Source organism: Benincasa hispida, chromosome 8, assembly GCF_009727055.1.
Source record: "Benincasa hispida cultivar B227 chromosome 8, ASM972705v1, whole genome shotgun sequence".
Lineage (NCBI taxonomy): Eukaryota > Viridiplantae > Streptophyta > Magnoliopsida > Cucurbitales > Cucurbitaceae > Benincasa > Benincasa hispida.
Genome location: NC_052356.1, coordinates 3,716,085 through 3,735,924, shown reverse-complemented (window position 1 = coordinate 3,735,924; position 19,840 = coordinate 3,716,085). Strand labels below are relative to the sequence as shown.

The window sequence follows — 19,840 nt, the reverse complement described above, 5'->3', positions numbered from 1 at the left end:
TTTTTTTTTTTTTTTTTTTTTTTTTTTTGATTTTTTAATCATAATCTTGCTGTAATTGTAGAGGTGGTTTAGTTTGGCTGATTTAAGAACGATCGTGTTATCTTGGATAGATTGAATATTTTTCTTGTCCTAATTTACATCTTTATGCTTTTGGTGTGGCTTGTGAATTTTGTTGTTTTGAATCATCATGCTGGGTTGTTAGTTTCTTGTTGCGTGTGGAAGAATTGTAGCTTAATTGTTGATCTGCGTACATTTCAGGAGTTCTATGAAGATCTATTTCAGGAACTGAACAAGTACGGGGAGATTGAAAGTTTGAACGTTTGTGACAATCTAGCTGACCATATGGTAATACTCTCCTCATTGCTGTTGTTTGAAGGAAACTGATTTTAGAATCGGCCTTTCAACTTTGACATATGCTATTTCATTGTAGAATTAGCTAACCAGTAGTTATCTGATGTGTTTGATTAGGTGGGCAATGTTTATGTTCAATTTCGAGAGGAGGAGCAAGCTGCAAATGCTCTTCGGAATCTTAGTGGCAGATTCTATGCTGGTTAGTTGGAGTTCCTGTCCCGCCCCTTCCCTCTCTCCTGTCCTTTATTTTTCCCTTTTGTCATTCTTTTTCATACTATCTATCAATCATCGTGTTTATACTATTTGTATGAAGCTTTTGATTTTAAAATCCTTAAATTGATGTGTAACATATGTAAACCATTTCTTTGCAGGACGCCCGATCATTGTTGACTTCTCTCCAGTTACAGATTTTAGAGAAGCTACATGTAGGCAATATGAAGAAAATATGTGTAACCGTGGTGGATATTGCAATTTCATGCATTTGAAGAGGATCAGTAGGTATATTTTCTTCACCACCTCCCTCCTTTCACTCTGAGATGTATTATTCTTCCTGTTGATTTTGTTTTGCCACTTCTGCTATGTGTACATCTGATAGCCATGTTATTTTCCTGTCTTTCAGAGAGCTGAGGCATGAACTGTTTGCAATTTATCGTCGAAGACATAGTCGCAGTAGGAGCAGAAGCCGCAGTCCCTATAGACATCGGAGTTATGAAGAACGCTCTTATGGCAGGCATGGTCATAGTCGAAGGTATGATGAGAGAGATGCTTATTATGAAAGTCGGGGTATGAGGCATAGGACCACAAGCCCTGGCCATAGAAGCAGAAGTCGTAGTCCACGAGGAAGAAAGAACCGAAGTCCGGTTAGAGAAGGGAGTGAAGAGAGCCGTGCTAAAATTGAGCAGTGGAACAGGGAAAGAGAACAAGGAAATGATAATAATGGGAATTCTGATAACAAAAATAGCCATGAGAAAAGCTACAGTGGTGATGTGAAGTACTCAAATCAAACCTGTGGCTATGAGGAGCAGCGACAGCAACTGCCTCCTGAGCAAGGCTATGGTTACTGATCTGTTTACTTAAACTTAGGTACTACCAAGGTTTTGTTTGAGGTCTTGCATTCATTTGTTAAAATTTTCATAATACTCTTATCCCAATTCGTGAGAGGTTGCTGGTTCTAGTGATCTGATCTCCCCAACCTCTCCTTGATTTTTTTCTTTAGCTCTTATCCCAATTCGTGAGAGGTTGCTGGTTCTAGTGATCTGACCAACCTCTCTTTGATTTTTTTCTTTAGCTCTTAGAGTAGGTAACAGCAAGTATTCCTGATAGTGGATTGGTCAGCTACATGCACAGTATAGAGAAATTAAAAGAAAAAAAATTTAGAAAAAGGGAAGAAAGGGGGAACTGTTTGCAAGATAGAAGAAACACACGAATTGGTGCTAGGAGATGCAAGAAATGATCCTTGAGAATCAAGTCTTTTCCCGTATTTGATGTCAACCAGTTTGTTTCCTTTGATTTGTGGAAAGTTAGAAAATGTGTAGAAGGAAACCCACTAGCTAACTAGAAGGTCTCTGTTATGCTGTTCGAGTAAATCTAAAAAACATTATAATTACAGAAAAAGTCGTCGTAAATCTTTCAACATCCTCTTTTTCTTGACAGTGATTTGTTCTTGGATGCTGTTCGTCTTCTTATATTCAAATCTCGTTAACATGCATCAATTGCATACTTCTAATATCCTTTATTTTATAGCAAATGTATACATTGATTTTACAGTCAGGGATTAAGAGTGCTGCTCATGGTGACTTGTGAACGATCCCATTATCATATTACGGTTTCTTTTCCCTATGGACTTCTTTGCATTACCATTTTGTTGATATTAAGAACAAATGTGATCTCATCATTATCTAAGTTTTGCAGGTTCAGGTTGTTTCCCTGCTTCTAAAGTTGCCAAGCTAAGACGTGACCATGAAATTTTTGTACAGGTTAATATGGTCCACTGTGTAGGATGATTGGCTTTACAGGATGTGCAGGTTATGGCTTTAGAAGAACCTAGGAAGACGAGGCACGTGACGAAGATGACATTAGCTCACTTTGGGAGTTTTAACATTGATGTTGGTGGCCATTGCAGGTTTGAAATGATGCAAACATTTTGTATTTGTTTTATATATTGCTGTTTGAGTGGAAGAGAACTTGGGTTTGTGCATGCCTTTTGTTTCCATATTTGAAAGAACATTACGGTGAACAAGGTATTTGTGATGAAATGAATACTATTAGGATCTGATTGGATTGACTTAAGAAAAAAACTGATTTTTAAAAAAATGTATTTTTATTTAAACATTTTTTTTTAATAAAAGTTGATTAAAATACACTTGAAAAACTATTTTGAATGGTTGTCAAACACTCTAATTTTTTTTCAAATGACTTATTTTTTTTTTTCTAAATTAAACCCTAAATTGCTTTTATGATTATATTGATTCATCTTTGAACTCTCCTTTGTCAAAATAATAAAATAATAATAATAATAATAATAATAATAACAATAATAATAATACAAAAAGGAAGTTCTTATTTTGAAAAAGAATATATATATACGTATATATTTTTGAAATTGGAATCTGGTTGAGACCATTGTAGAACCCAGTATATTGAAAGAGACTATGAATCATTTAAAACTTCATTACATTGATTCTGAAAAAATGTTTGAAACACCACAAATCATATTATTTATGATCTATGAGCTGTTACGAGAGGTTTGAAATATTGAAGTTGATGAAAATATTGAGGTAAATTGTGCAGAAATATCAATAAAAATTTTAGAGAAAATAAAATTTGTTATAATTAGTTAATGAAATTTTGATTGTGATTTATTTAGATTATAATGGATAATTTATAATCACAATTTTGACGTGAGAGTAGAAATTTGAAGAAAGAACTCACGTCACATAACAGGAGAAAACAATTTAAATGCGTTCAAAATTTTTAAATAAAATTAAAAATGGAGAAAAATTGAAAAAGAATAAGTAACACAAAAAAATCCTCTCTTTTGTCGAAAATGAGATTTGTGTGTGAAATTATAAAATTGTGTGAAAACTCTGAAACCCTAAATTAAAGAAGATGCCATCTCCTCTTCCTCCCCTCTCCTTGTTTGCCTCCTAAATTAAAGCCAATTTCTTATTCTCCTATCATTGTTCGCTTCCCTTGCCATCACTGTTAGGTTCTTTTCTTTCCATTTATTATTATTATTTTTTTTTTACATTTGAATATTTTTTTATTATACCTATTTTTTTCTCCATTTTTTAGATTTTCTCTCTCTTTTGTTTGGGTGAAGTGAAGAGAAGATTGAAAATTCTGGTTATAACTGAACCGATCACAAATGGTTCGGTTCAAACATTGAAATCGAGTGAATTTTGGTTTTTGCAGTTTACCAACGTTAAGAATCGAGTGTTTGGGTTTGGTCCATGATTTGGTCCAAAATCAAACCAAATCGAATCACACATCCCTCTAAGAGGGATTGATGTTTGGTTGTTGTGTTGATTAAATTTTAATGAATTTCAATTTCATTAAAAAAAAATGTCCACACAACTAAGATTTGTTTTAAAAAAAGCTTAAATTAATGTATGTTTGCTTTACACATCAAAACAAACTAATAAATCTCAAAACTAATTTATAAACCTAAAAGAAAATTATGCAGTATAAGAAAAACATGAAAAAAGATCTTTGGTAGAGAATTAAAGATAGGAATTTGAAAACAATAGATCTAATGAAAAGTGTCTTAGGTATGTACTTGGTAGCAAATTCATAAATCAATTCTAATTTAAACGATTATTTTTCAACAAATAATTTAAACAATTGTTTGAAATGTGTTTGACGCTGTATTTATAAATCATGAAACTAGTTATAGCAACACACTAAATATTAGGATGACTATAAATATTGTTCAATTATTTATGAACATGAGTTTATGTCAAAAATTTGTAAAATTATTATTTTATAGTATTATATGATTTATAATACATTATATATTATATATTCTCATTTTTAAAAATGAATTGATTTTTTATTTAATATAATACTGTATTTTAAAATTTAAAATTTAAAATTTAAAATTTGGATATTGGGAAAACATAAAAATGTTATTTTTAGAAACTGTCTTGTTTGGAAACAAAATTAGATGATAATTTATTAGAAACAAAATCAAGTTATCTGCTAAACATATATTTACTAAAACATAAAGCATAATTTGGATTGCCAACCAAACAATCTTCTGTTTTTTTTTCTATGCAAGTTGGTAAGTAAATCTTTAAAATAATGTGTTTTTTGATATCGATGAAAGAAAAATTATATCTTGAAGAAACCTACTATAATCTATAAGATAATAATAGTAACTTATAACTTCAACTTCTCAGTCGCAAACAGTTCTTGCATTTCTAATTTTTTTTCTTCCTAATTTTGTTAATTCAACTGCCCGTTTTGATTTCCTATTTTCTTGCATTTTCAATAGTCATATCATATCAATGCAAAGCTTGCTATTATTTGTTGGTCTTTTGATTTCCTATATATATTTGTATTTCAATTCAGCCACTTGTTAATCCCCTATTTGTCCACACGAGTTTTTTCGTTTTTTCTCTTTTTTTTTTCAAAATCCGACACACCACATGTCAGTTTTTTATCGGTCCATGTTCACCACCAAACATCACTACCCTTAAATTTGATATCATACCGTTAAATTTTGTACTTTGTACAAAAAAAATACTTTTAAGCTTTTTAAAGTTTAAAAAATATCCTTAAACTTTCGAAAAGAGTTTTATCATGAGTTTTTTTTTTTTTATGAAAACTGTCAAATATACCTTTAAACTTAAAAAAAATAGTCTAATTGTTAGTATATGAACAAAAACCGTTAATACATTTGTACATTTTATATTTTCCTTTTTTTTTTCTCTCCTCTTTTCTTCAATACCCTCTTACTCCTCTTTTGGTTAATTGTTTGACGGTTGTTTACCTCAAAAAGAAAAAGAAAGAAAGAAAGAAAATTGCCCACTTTAGTTGAGGTATATAGACTATAACAAGAAAAAAGAGAGTAATAGAAGCACCAAAGAATCTTAGGACTTCAACGTTTTAACAAGGTTGTACATTGATAATTGAGTGAGTGTTAATAGTCAAATGACCATTTTTGAATTTGGCTATTTATCATTTTGTGAGATTTTATGGAATTTTGCAAAAATCCAATGCGACCGCATAATACCCTAGACTTGTTCGACATGATTTTCGTATTTTGCTAATTTGAGGTCCTAAGTTGTTAGCCCAGTTGGGCAGCAACTCACCCCAGGAATTGAGCCTTGGTGACGATTTTCATACTTCCAAAAAGAGAGATGCTCCACTCCAAGAATGAAAGCATCTCAAAGATGAACAAACTCTGTAGAATTGTGAATGCATTGTTACTTTCTTCATTGATTTTATAATTTATCTTGTTAATTTAAATTGACCATTGAGTTAACATGCAAGTAGAGTTTTAACCTTGAAGATTAAAACAATATCTAAAAAATATGGGACTAAGATCCTAGACATAGGACGTAATATGACCTTAGACATAAGGCATACCATATAAAACTAAAAACCTACATATTATTAATCTAAGTTTTAATCAGTCATAGACATTCAGGACTAATTTCTTATGAATCTAAGGGATCTTGAAACCAAGGTCAAATAGAAATTGGAAAATTTCACAAAATGACCAAAAACCCAAAAATTTTTCCACCAATAACATCTTCCTAAAAACTTTTCTACCATTGACCTTTTGCCCATGTAAAATTCCAAAATTACCCTCAGTTTTAAAATTCCTCAAACGACACCACATTTCCTCTTTCCTTCAATGATTTCTTCAGCCCTTTATTCAATGTACATTCAATACAACACCAACATTCCACCAAAACATTTATTCTTAACTAATATTCTTCCAATAGCATTGAAGAGAATGGAAGGTCACTCTTAGTGTTCACTTTCTGTTGAACTCCCCACGAAATTCTCTCATTGTTCTCTTGTAGCTTTCTCTCAGAGTTTCAGTCCAACATCTCGTAGCTTTCTCTCAGAGTTTTGAAGATTTTTTTTTTTTTAAATTGAGGGTAATTTTTAGAATTTCGCATGGACAAAAGGTCAATGGTAGAAAAGTTTTTTGGGTTTTAGGTCTGTTCACACGAGGTTTCCAAAGAAACGTATTTCGTGGAGTTGAGCTTGAGTTGGTGTTGATGTCGATGTTGATTTGATGTGATGTGGTTCGATCTCTAGTATTTGATCATCTGATTCTCTCTCAATTGAGTGAATGTGCTTGACTTGAAAAAGAAAGGGTAACGAACGTTCTTGAAGTAGAAGTCTTGGAAGAGTCTTTGTGTCTTAAAGGGTCTTTTATCTTCTAGGAGTACAACTTTAGAAGTCTTGGGAGTCTTCTGCTTGTTAATGAATGTTAGGTTTTATGTCCTAAAACTTGTGGTTTGTAAACAATAAAACTTATTTTGAAAATTCAATAAGTTGTTATTGAATATATTGCTTATTAGAAATCCAATAAACCTAAAAGTCCCTTGACTATTACATAAGTACTTGAACTTTATGTGGAGACATAAAAATGGATCAGGTTCGAGTAAATAGTCAAAATGATCTATAGTATATGAATAAAGTTAGGTGTCTTATTCTTGTAATACTATTAGATGCGACCTACTCTATAGTTGTTACAAAGAGTTGTAAAGTGCTACAAACGAAGTGATCCTAATTGGTATATGTTATGACATGAGGAGTGGGGATGTCCTGTGCAAAAGGGTTTGTACAAGATCAGACCACGAAATCAGTCACTCTTACTTTATAACGCTGTTTACTGTTTAAGACTGACTATTTTAAAGCAATGACCTAGGTAACTTGACCTTAATTCTGAGCTAACTATGAACTCTTGTTTATTCGGGATTATCTTTAGATTTGCATAGGTGAGGGTCGGCTAAACAGTGTCGGCTTAATAAACTCCCATTTCAGGGGTAAGACTGGGCAGATAGCTAGGGACATAGGGTGCAAGAAGGAATTCACTCCTACTCTCTTTTAGGGATAGTAGAGAGGTTGTTCCCTTAAATGCTGACTCTGGGTGTTGAACAAGGGGCCCCACCTTCTCATTGACCCGAGAGGGACTTGGTTTATTGATTGGATCACAAATCAATTGTTCATTAGAGGATCGATAGGACTTAAGGAACAAGAGGTAATCTTGGGGGTAAAATAGACTTTTGACCCAGTTGTTATTACGAACAACCTGTGAATGGTTAACTTACTAATCATGGTTATATCGAGTGGACATAATATATCTACAGTGAGGGGAGTTCATCTATGGGTTTTAGTGGAGTGACTCATTAGCTAACAAATAGGATTAATTCGGTGTAATGAATTTAGTCAATTAATCTCGGATCGTTGGAGCCCATGATCTGTAGGTCCACGAGGTCCCCCTACTAGCTCGTAAATAGATTTAGAGTAACGTGATAAGTTAATTTGAAACGTTCAAATTAGAATTAAAGAAATTAGTAATTATATGAGATATAATTACACGTTTAATTTTAAGAATTAAACGGAATGGGAGAATTAATATTTAAATATGATTTAAAGATATGAAGGTGGATTTGTGTAAAATTATTTTAATATTTGATATTAAATTAATTAGAATTATTTAAATTGGCTAAATAATTATTTATTAATTTTATTAAGAAAATTAATTTATGAAATTAATTTTGTAAAATTAATAATATTTTAAATTTTAGAAAACAAATTGATTTTTGAAATCAATTGAAAAATTGAAAAAGATTAAATAACACAAAAATGGATTTATAGGATTTTCCATTACACCTCCAAATATATTGAGAAGATTGAAGTGAAACTGAGGCAATGTAATCAATAGAATTTTTGCTGAAAATTCATGGTGAAGAAGGAATTCTTCAAGTGGGTTGTTGCTATGAGCTTTTCTCCAAGTTCCCTTCATTCAAGCTTATTTTGAGTCCTACAACTCAATCTAAAGCTCCAAGAGAATAGTGGGGAAGATCTTGAGGTGGTCTACAACAAGATTTGGAGAGATTTGTAGCTTAGAATCGAGATTTGAAAAAGTTCTACAAAGATATGACTTGAAACCCACTTGTTTTTGCAAGAACATGCTTTAGTTTCTGCCAAAATCAATGAATTAGAGTGCTTATTGATCCTTGTTACTTCAGCTGCTTGCTGATACACTCCAACAATGCATTCTCTCTGGTCTTTTTGAATATAGAATTGCTGACCCCTTGAAATGAGAAGAGTTCCTCTATTTATAGGACTCTCTAATATGCTTCATGGGTTTGGGCCTGGTTGGTCCATAGGTTTGGGCTTAGTTGGATTTGGGCCTGGCCTATGGGCCCAATTAATTGGATTTGGGCCTACTTTGACATTTAGGCCCAAATTAAGCTCATTTTCAGGCGTAACTGGACCAAAGCCCAAATTGTAACGTCAAATTGGACGAAAACACGTGACGTCATCAGAATTTGTCTTCAACTTCAATTTAGAACACATGTCAACTCTTGATTGGTTCCAAATTTGATGATTTTGGAATTTGGTCATTAATTTAGTAAATGACGTGGCGATCCGTGATTTTTCTGAAATTTCTCCTCCAACAGAGTCATTTTGTGAATTTTTCCATAGAAATTGAATCTAGCTCATAATAGAAAGTGTAGTGGTTACAATGCGATCACATTCTTAGATCAATTTATCTTTAGGGTTGAAACTTTGAATTTTTATCATTATCTTTTACATTCCAATTACATTTACCAACCTCCACTTATAAATTGGTTATCTTCACTCTCAACTCAACTCATATTTCTTTTTAAAATTTAGATCTCACAAATAATCTATTGGGAAATGATGTTTGGAGTACTCTCTGCTTTATTACTTGATTTTTTTTTTTTTTTGCACTTGCATCTGACCTTGATTTTCTTAACAAGTTTTTGAATCAAATAAATAAACAAATATATATTTTTAGTCATCAACCACCTCTTTGAGCTACTATGGTGGTAAAACATCAACGATTGGGTGCGATGTCAACAAAAGTTATCATTAAGCACGGTGTCACGTGTTGTGATGGCACGTTTGATTTTATTTTCAATCTTCCATTATTCATATCTCTCTCATTTAAACTCCAATTAAAACAATTCAAGATGCATTAGAATCTTCATTCCGAGCTTTAGAAGATAGATACTTATTTAAAATGGTCATATCTCACCTATTTTTAAAATACTTTCTTTTTTATTGTATGGATGAATTGTTGAGAGTGGGATTTGAACCCACGCCCTTTCGGACCAAAACCTTAATCTGGCACCTTAGAACAACTCGGCCATCTCAACTTTGTTGTTACATAATTAAAAAACTAAACTATACATGTTTACTGCAATATAGAAGTATTTTTTTTTTAATACAACAACTACGGGTAGGGGGATTGAACCTCCATCCTCTAGAAACGAAGCACATGTCAATATCACTGAGCCAAGCTCACTTTGGCAAAAGGAAAAAAGCGTTTGTTTCATGAACTTTCAAAGTTGTGTGCCACCGAGTTCTTAAATTCTTATTTTTTTTTTCTAATAGACCTTCAAAGCATTGAGTGGATCTTTGAACTTTTGAATTTTGTATAATAGATTTTGATTTATTTAATGATTTTTTTAAGAAAAATAAAAGTTTACACATCTATTAGACACAAAATTAAAACCTTAGATCTTATTAATCAAAACATTCAATTAAACAATTTATGTGAATAGATTGTGATTGCTTTTTCTTAAGGTTATATCATAGGTTTGGTCGGTGAACTTTTAGATTTTTGTCTAATTGGTCTTTGAACTTTAAAAAAATTATAATAGGTCTTTGAACTTTCATTTTTGTATCAAATAGGTTATTAATGTCTAAAAAATCCTTAAGGTTTTGCCTATTTGACATTCTTTAAATTTCGCAAATCTTTTATACAAAATTAAAAATTCAAGGTCTTATTAGACACAAACTTAATTTTATGTCTAATAAATTCATTAGTTATAGTAAATGTTTCAAATATGTCCGTGACCTATTAGGTACAAAATTGAATGTTCAAGAATCTTTTAGACACTAAATTAAAAGTTTATAGACTTATGAGACACAAATCTAAAAGTTTGAAGGAATAAATTTATAATCATTTAACCATTTTCTTTTTATCATATTATAAGCTTTATTGTTTATCTTCTAAATAATCAATATGTTTACTTAGTGATAGACGTGGCGAGGTGCGTGTGTGTGATTATTTTTCTTTAATAAAAATATTTTTATTTTTATTTTATTTTATTTTTATCTCTTTTAATAATTAAAACCAAAAAAACTTGGTCATCTGCGCACGTGCGTCTTTCGTCACTTTTTCCGGCCCACCCTCACACGTTCTGTGGCTGCCCACCTTTCTCTCACGTGGCAGCTCCACACTGAAGGCCTATAAAAGGCATGGTCTTCAGTAGTTCAGAACACACATCATTTTTCACTTCCTTCCATTCTTCAACGAAAGCTCTCCTCTCCTACTTTCTCTTCAACTTTTCGTTTTCCGAGCAATCAATCAGAAAGGATGTGTATTTCGGTATATAACGGTGCATTTTCGGTCGGGTTTTCTTTTTTTGGCTATTTTATCCTAGGGACAATGTGATAGTATTCTTGACCTGCTTGCGCACTTGGGCAAAGCCGCGAAATGTCTTAAAGAGAGCGAGCTCCATGACTCAGCTTATAACGAGCTTTTGTCCTGGCCTGACCGTTTGCAGGTTTTGTTCTTTGCTCGATCACCGTGACCTGACCGTTTGCTGCTATTCTGTTCATCGTTTGAAGGCTTGCCATTTCCAACAATCCTCATTCACATGAAGAATTTTATAAGGGGTCCTCCATAGTAGTTTAGGTTGAAACATTACTTTATAAAGCCAATGTTGTGTTGGATCGACATCATCATGTAGCGGACAAGTTCAGAACCTATAAGCATTCTAATTTATTAATTTTGGCAGGAAAGAAACATGCTAAAACAGAGTATAATGGATTTTAAGAACATACCTTGGCCGAACCATCAAAATCTCTATTTCCAGTTGCTAAATCCTCCGAATCTTGATGTAGACCACCACAAGATCTTTCTTACTATCCTCTTGGTGCTCTAGATTGAGTCGTGGGACTCAAAATAAGTCGGAATCAAAGGGAATATGGAGAAAGCTCACTAAACCAACCCATTGAAGAACACTTTCTTCATTCGAATTTTTCAGTAAAAATTCAATCGGTTTATCACTTTTCTTCACTCCAATCTTTTGAATATATTGCAGACTATCATGCAAAGAGATGTGCTGCATGGGATGCAACTCATGCTTTGAGTAAATCAAGAAAGAGGTGATGGGTTCGTAGTGAGCAAGTTGAAGATGAACTTGAAAAACATATTTTTCAAGTTTATGTAATTTTTCAATTTTCAAAAAACCAAAATTGATTTTAAAATCATATTTTATTTCTAAAATCAAAATTTATCAATTTTACAAATTAATTTCATAAATTAATTTTCTAATAAAATTAATAAATAATTATTTAAACAATTTAAATAATTCTAATTAATTTAATATCCAATATTAAATTAATTTTTTTACACAATTCATCTTTATATATTTAAATCATATTTAAATGTATTTTTTCCAATTCTGTTTGATTCTAATTTGAACGTTTCAATTTAACTTATCACACTACTCTAGAGCTAATCCATTTCTGAGCTAGTAGGGGGACCTCATGGACCTACAGATCATAGGCTCCAACGATCCGAGATTAATCAGCTAAACTCATTAGACCGATCTAACCCCCATTCGTTAACTAATAGGTCACTCCACTATAGCCCACAGTTGAACTCCGCTCACTGTAGATATATTATGTCCACTTGATATAACCATGATTAGTAAGTTAACCCTTCACAGGTTGTTCATAATAACGGTTGGGTCAAATCTTTGTTTTATCCCTGAAGTTAACTCTTGTTTCTTAAGTCCCCACTGATCCCCTAATGAACAATTTTTTTGTGATCCAATCACAAAACTGAGTCTCTCTCATGCCAAATGAAAGGGCGGGATCCCTTGTTCAAGCCCTAGAATCAGCACTTAAGGGAACAACCTCTCTACTATCCCTAAAGCGGGTAGGAGTGAATTCCCTCTTGCACCCTATGTCCCTAGCTATCTATCTAGTCTATCCCTGAAATGACAGTCATATTGAGCTGGCGCTGTTGAGCCAACCCTCACCTATGCAAATCTAAGGGCAATCCCAAATAAACAGGAGGTCATAGTTAGTTCAGGATTAAGGTCAAGTTACCTTGGTCATCCCTTTGAAATAGTCAGTCTTAAACAGTAAACAACATTATAAAGTAAGAGTGACTCATTTCGGGGTCCGATCTTGTAAAAACTTTTTTGCACAAAGACACTCCCACTCCTTATGTCCAACATGAACGAATTGGGATTACTTCGTTTGTAGCACTTTACAACTCCTTGTAACAACTACAGAGCAGGCCACATCCAATAGTGTTACCAAAAATAGGTACCCAACCTTATCTATATACTATAGATCATTTTGACTATTTACTCGAACCTGTTCCACTTTTATGTCTCCACACAAAGTTAAAGTACTCATCTAATAATCAAAGGACTTTTAGGTTTATTGGATTTCTATTCAAGCAATAGATTTATTCAATAACATCTTTATTGAATTTTCAGAATAAGCTCCATTGTTTACATACCACGAGTTTTAGGACATAAAACCCAACATGCTGAAACCATACATGACTATTAATCAAGCTAATACTGAAACCATACATGACTATTCAATGATTAGAAGAAGAGGAATGGGGCACACAAAACACATGAATGAAACTGGTGTATAATTAAAAATTAGACTTGAAACAAACTAAGATCATGATCCATTTAAACTTATACAACAAAAAATCTAACTATCTGAGTTCAATGCTTAGATTCATGTTATTCCTAATTCCATTATGTTTGTCGTGATCTTGAACCTCGATTATCTTTTTTGGCTCAAAATAACATCTTCCAAACTTTATAGACTAATAATACATTAAATTTAGAACTTTTTCTTTTGGAATGGTCTCGCCGAATGATAGCGCATAACTCTGCTGATACAACAAGCGCATTAGTCAAATTATAATATAAAACGGATTAAGATCGAGTATCATGATCTATATTAACTCTTGTAGCTATTTTGAAAATTCTTATAATTGAGAATCTAGACATTTACAAGAATTTCTAAACTACTCAAATCAAGTAAATGTAGCAAACAAAGATAAATTCAGTGAGAGAAGCATTCTAGGGTACCTACTTCATTTAATGGACCACACTACAAGAAAAAGAGGCTCTCTCGACGCCTAAAAACGTCGTCAGGAGTGACCCTATCTTCCGAGGAAGTAGGAGAAGCATCGGGAGTTAGAAATAACTCCCGACACCTTATACTAGTCATCGAGAGATTGGGAGAACTCCCGACGATTGGCCACTGCCCGTCGAGAGTTAGAAGGAGAACTCCCGGCGGGCTATTTTTCTCATTGGGAGTTCCTGGATCTCCCGATGGCTATCGTGCACCATCAGGAGATCCACTATTTAATCTTCCCCTTCAGTCCTAGCCACCCTGCCGAACATCTTATTTTTCACACATCCGCCGAATTTTCTTCTTCACACATCTGCCACACTAATCTTCTTCAAAATCCGCCTACTCTTCCTCTTCTTCACATCCACCACACTAAAAAAGCCCCTCCTTCCACATATAAAAAGCCTGCCGAACTCGTTCAGCCCTTTGCACCTCACATCACTGGTCGTTCAACTTGCTCCGCAGCCACTGGTAAGTACTTCATCGTTTTGTTTATTGAATATATGTGCTTTGATTTTTTTTTTTTTTGGCATAATCAAAATAAAAAATTAATTTGTTATTGTTATTGTTATTGAATGTACATATTAATTTTTTTTTATTATTATTGTTATTGAATATATTTATTAATTTTGTTATTGTTATTATTATTGAATATATTTTTTAATTTTGTTATTGTTATTGTTATTGAATATGCATATTAATTTTGTTATTGTTATTGTTATTGAATATATATATTATGATTGAAAAGTTTGTTTTGATTGTTTTACGCTAGTGGTTGGAGGAAAAATAGTTATGGTGCATTCTTGAACTTTGAAAATGAGTTGAAAATGTTATGATGTGTTTTGATGACAACAAGTTTAACTTAGAGTACAAGGATCGTAAGGAATGTGGGTGTATATATCTTTCGTGAGAAAGAGGCCATGGACAGAGTGTTTGGAGATTTGGAAAGTTTAAAAGGTAGGAATAATTAATGGATTTAGGGCATATGAAGTCTTTTATTGGAGATCACAATGTCATTATTTTGGTGGAAATGTGTGTTGAGGTGGTTGAATTAATGCTTTGTTAATTTTGCCTAGAGTATAAGGTTTATTATTTGATTTGAATGTTGTGAGGTAGTTGACAAGTGGTATACCTATGACAAAATGGGTTATGTTTGATATAAATTATATTCCACAGATGTTGTGTATACACAAGTCAAATCTGTTAGGGTTGATGCCCTAAAGTCTCGTGTCCTGTAGTTTGTAAATAGTTTATATAAATGTCTGTATTGTATAATATATGATATTTACTTCACATCTTGATTTTGCTCAGTTGTATGTTTTATTTGCTTTACCACAAACCAATAAACATAAAATCTCTGGTTATCTGTATGTAACTTAAGCATGTATGTGTTGACATACAAGTTTATCATGTCTTGAGTGATAACCAAAATGGTCTGTAGTATATGGATATTCATGAAGTGCGACAACATATCCCTCGGTCTCCCTCGTTGGATTGAATAAAGTTACTGCACATCGCTTTGAGGCACCCTGGGAGTGTCCCCCTAAAGATGATAGTTTTGCGCGTTTCTTTATTTGATCTCCTGTAAGAGGATAAGGTAACTTAGTCTCTTGTCCTAATCTGCTTCTTCCCTACGCTGGGCTCGTTAGGGCGGGACTCTGGCACCGAAAGCGAGGGGTCACACTTATGCGAAATTGTTAAAAGTCAACAGTTCTGGACCGAATAAATGGTGACTGTTAGGTTCAGTTCCAAGAGTTGGTTCTGCCTAATGGTTGAGAATGTCTCATCCCAGTGAAAAGGCATATGATCACTCCACCGATGACATTTGTCCTGCCTCACTGGGGCATCATTGCAAAATAGAAGTCTTTGAAATTGTTTTGCAAATCTAATTGGTTAAATGTGGTTTAGCAAAATCTAATAAAGTTTTGTTCGTATTTTCAGCAATAACTTTTTAAAATGGCAACAACCACTTTAGCTTTGCTTAGCGCCGAAAAATAAACTGGCGATAATTTTTCAACATGGAAACACATGATCACGATGATTCTTATCATCGAGGATCTCATGTTTGCTCTTACGAAGGTTTGTCCTCTTATTCCAACTCCAATTACCGCTCGAAATGTTCAGGAGGCATACGAACGATGGTCACGGGCGAATGAGAAGGCCCGAGCCTACATCTTGGCAAGTATTTCTGAAGTCTTGGCCGAGAAACATGAGCCCATGGTCTCAGAGTGTGAGATCATGGAGTCCCTGCGGGGAATATTTGGACAACCGTTTGAATAGCTTATGCATGAGGCTCTTAAGTATATATTCAACTCCAAAATGGAAGAAGGCACCTCTGTTCGTGAACATGTGTTTAACATGATGGTCCACTTTAATGTGGTACAGTTGAATGGGTCTACCATCGATGAGGGCAGCAAGGTTATTATAATCCTACATTCTTTGTCAAAGAGCTTCCTGCACTTTGTTAGTAATGTGATTCTTAACAAAGTGAAATATAACCTTACAACTCTCTTCAACGAGTTGCAGACCTACCAATCTTTACTGAAAAGTAAGAAGAGGAAGAAGAGTGTGGCAAATGTTGCTACATCCTCCAGGACGTTCCATAGAGGTTCAACCTCAGGAACAAAGTCTGCACCTTCTACTCCTAACTCTGCAAAGGGGAAGAAGAAGAAGGGTGGTAATGGAAAAGGGAAGGTGCCTGCTAACCCACCGTCTGTCGCCTCAAGAAGGTGTCCACCAGTTGAAAAGAGAAAGTGTTTCCACTATAATCAGGATGGACACTGGAAGATGAACTGTCCTCGCTGGCTGAAAGAAAGGAAGGCTGCCAAGGCTAAGGCCAAGGCAGATAAAGGTAAATATGATTTACTTGTACTTGAAACTTGTTTAGTGGAGAATGATGATTCTGCCTAGATAATTGATTTGGGTGCCATTAATCACGTTTGTTCTTCTTTTTTAGGGAATTAGATCCTAGCGATAGCTGGAGGCTGGTGAGATGATGCTGTGAGTAGGTACTGGGCACGTCGTCTTAGCTGTGGTAGTGGGAGGGCTTCAGTTAGCTTTACAGAATAGGTTTCTAGTTTTGAATGATGTATATATTGTTCCTAAACTTAAGAGGAACCTTATTTTTGTAAAGTGCTGATTACAATGTAAATATACTGTTTCTTTCAATGTGGATAAAGTCTTTATTCATAAAGATGGTGTTACTATTTGTACAGCAGATCTGGAAAGTAATTTATATGTGCTAAGGTCGTTAGCCATTAATTCCCTCCATGATACAGAATTGTTTAAAACTACCGTAACTCAAACAAATCGTTGACGTAATTCTCCAAAAGAAAATGCCCATCTTTGGCATCTTCGTTTAGGGCACATCAATCTCAATAGGATTGAGAGATTAGTGAAGAATGAAATTCAAAGTGAGTTAGAAGAAAATTCTTCACCGGTGTGCGAGTCTTACCTTGAGGGTAAGATGACTAAACAATCTTTTACTGGAAAAGGTTATAGAGCTAAGAGCCTCTTGAGTTAGTACATTCTGACCTTTGTGGTCCTATGAATGTGCGAGCTCGAGGTGACTATGAGTATTTTATTAGTTTTACTGATGATTACTCTAGGTATGGGTATGTTTATCTTATGCAATGGAAGTCTGAATCCTCTGAAAAGTTCAAAGAGTTCAAGGTTGAGGTTGAAAATGCATTGGATAGATGGATTAAAACACTTCGATCGGATCGAGATGGAGAGTTTTTGGACTCGAGATTCTAAGACTATTTGATAGAATATGGAATTGTTTCCCAACTCTCAGCGTCGGGTACACCTCAGGAAAATGGTGTAGCGGAGAGGAGAAATAAGACCTTGTTGCACATGGTTCGTTCGATGATGAGTTACGCTTTCTTACCGGGCTCATTTTGGGGTTTCGTAGTGAAGACTATGGTATACATACTCAATTATGTTCCCTCCAAGAGTGTTGCGAGAACACCTCTAGAGTTGTGGACAGGCGTAAAGCTAGTTTACGTCACTTCCGCATTTGGGGTTGCCCTGCACATGTGCTTGAGGCTAATCCCAAGAAGTTGGAACCATGGTCAAGGTTATGCCTCTTTGTAGGCTACCTCAAAGGTACATGAAGGGGTTATTTTTATGATTTGTCGGAAAATATGGTGTTTGTTTCAACGAACGCTACTTTCCTGGAGGACGATCATATAAGGGAGCACAATCCATGAAGTAAAGTTGTGTTGCGCGAGCTTTCCAATGAAACTACTGAAACTTCAACAAGAGTTGTTGAAGAGCCTGCTACATCATCAAGAGTTGTTGATGGGAGTTCATCTAGTAGGTCGGTTCCACCTCAAGAGTTGAGGGAACCTCGATGTAGTGGGAGGGTTACGAACCCGTACGTTCGCTATCTGGGTTTCACAAAAATCCTTGCTATGATAGCAGATGGCAACAGTGAGGATCCGTTGTCTTATTAGAAGGCAGTGGAGGATGTTGACTGGGATGAATGGGTCAAGGCAATGGATCTCGAGATGAAGTCGATGTACTTCAACTCAGTATGGGATCTTGTAGATCAGCCTGATAGGGTAAGACCTATAGGTTGTAAATGGATCTACAAGCGCAAACAGGGTGCTGATGGGAAGGTACAGACCTTCAAGGCTCGACTCGTGACAAAGGGTTATACCTAGGTAGAGGGAGTCGACTATGAGGAGATTTTCTTTTCTGTTGCCATGTTAAAGTCGATCCGCATCCTCCTGTCCATTGCATCTTATTATAATTATGAGATCTGGCAAATGGACGTCAAGACGACCTTTCTGAATGGCAATCTTGAGGAGACCATTTATATGGTGCAACCCGAGGGATTCATAGCCCAAGTTCAAGAGCAAAAGGTTTGCAAGCTGAATCAGTCCATTCATGGGCTGAAACAGGCATCTCGATTTTGGAACATACGGTTTGATACTGCGATCAAGTCGTATGGCTTTTACCAAAACGTTGATGAACCTTGTGTATACAAGAAGATCATCAACGCTTTAGTAGTCTTCTTAGTGTTGTATCCTTGACCTATTTAACGAAGGCCCTCATGCTACATGTTTAAAGGGTCACTTTCAGAGCAGCTAGGGTTGCTATCGCCCTCAACGGACTAGGGCAAGTGGGATAATTTCTTGTACTAGGCTTTTTATGCCCTAGTTTATAGTTTTTTTCTACTGTTTCATGTACAACGCCCAATCGCTTTAGGTAATGTGAAGATTGTTGGTGGTTGATGAGCCCGTACCTAAGGGTACTCGTGTATTTGGTAAGTTTGTGAAACAGTTTGTGTATAAACTAGTTTAGTAGTACTAATAATATGAATATTTACTACTTCAACATCTTGATTTTGCTCAGTATTGTATAGTTTTATTTACTTTGTACCAACCAAACCAATAAACATAAAATCCTGGTTATCTATATGTATTAAGCACGTATGTGTGACATACAAGTTATCATGTCTTGAGTGATAACCAAAATGGTCCTGTAGGATATGGAGTATACGGAGGGCAAACCATATCCCTGGAAGCGCTACGGATGGACCCGCTTTTGGAATGATAACAAGTGTTGTGCATTGTAAAATGGTTTTGATCTGATCATTGTGTAGATGCAAGCAAGACATAGAGCGAAGGCGTCTATACAAGAGTTTGGTATATAGACCTAGACACAGAAAGCCTTGTAGGTCCATACTCAGCATATATCTTTGGTCTCTTCATGTATCTGGGATTTCAATCGGCAAAATTATATAATTTGAGGCTTCCCTGTCCGTATTATCGCTCAAGGATTTCTCCCTTGTGCTCAATCATTATGATGCACGACTCGTTGATGGGAAAAGGTTAGCGACCCAAAAATAGATGGGCACATCTTTGTCGCCTCATAACTCTGAGATGATGGCAATGACGTACTCGGGAAAAATAAATTTATCAATGCTGTGGACAGGCACCATCCTTTAACCCTTATCTTCGCTGGATGAACTCGAGCAAGTCAGCCCAATTTGCAAGAGTCCAGGATGTGCGCTGGCTCAGTTATACAATATAAGCTCCACATTTAATTGTCCGAAAGAGTTGACAGTACATCA

General features: G+C 34.7%; 1 protein-coding gene and 1 non-coding gene across 5 annotated transcripts in view; one reads left to right on the top strand and one right to left on the bottom strand.

The window, feature by feature from the left end:
- Positions 1–2,648, top strand: part of LOC120083027 (splicing factor U2af small subunit B-like) — a 3,192-nt gene extending 544 nt beyond the window's left edge. The window contains exons 2-6 of one of the 4 annotated variants that reach the window (XM_039038517.1): positions 259–345; positions 469–550; positions 723–849; positions 971–1,434; positions 2,263–2,648. In XM_039038517.1, the coding sequence (XP_038894445.1) occupies positions 259–345; positions 469–550; positions 723–849; positions 971–1,415 (741 nt within the window). In that variant the 3' untranslated portion in view covers positions 1,416–1,434; positions 2,263–2,648. Of the gene's footprint in view, positions 1–258; positions 346–468; positions 551–722; positions 850–970 lie in introns of all 4 variants that reach the window. The other 3 variants (XM_039038515.1, XM_039038516.1, XM_039038514.1) reach the window with 3 other exon arrangements.
- A 6,999-nt stretch (positions 2,649–9,647) lies between these two features.
- On the bottom strand, positions 9,648–9,728 carry TRNAL-AAG. The gene has a single exon. It is a non-coding gene; the product is annotated as a tRNA-Leu (tRNA).
- Between the last annotated feature and the right edge of the window lie 10,112 nt (positions 9,729–19,840).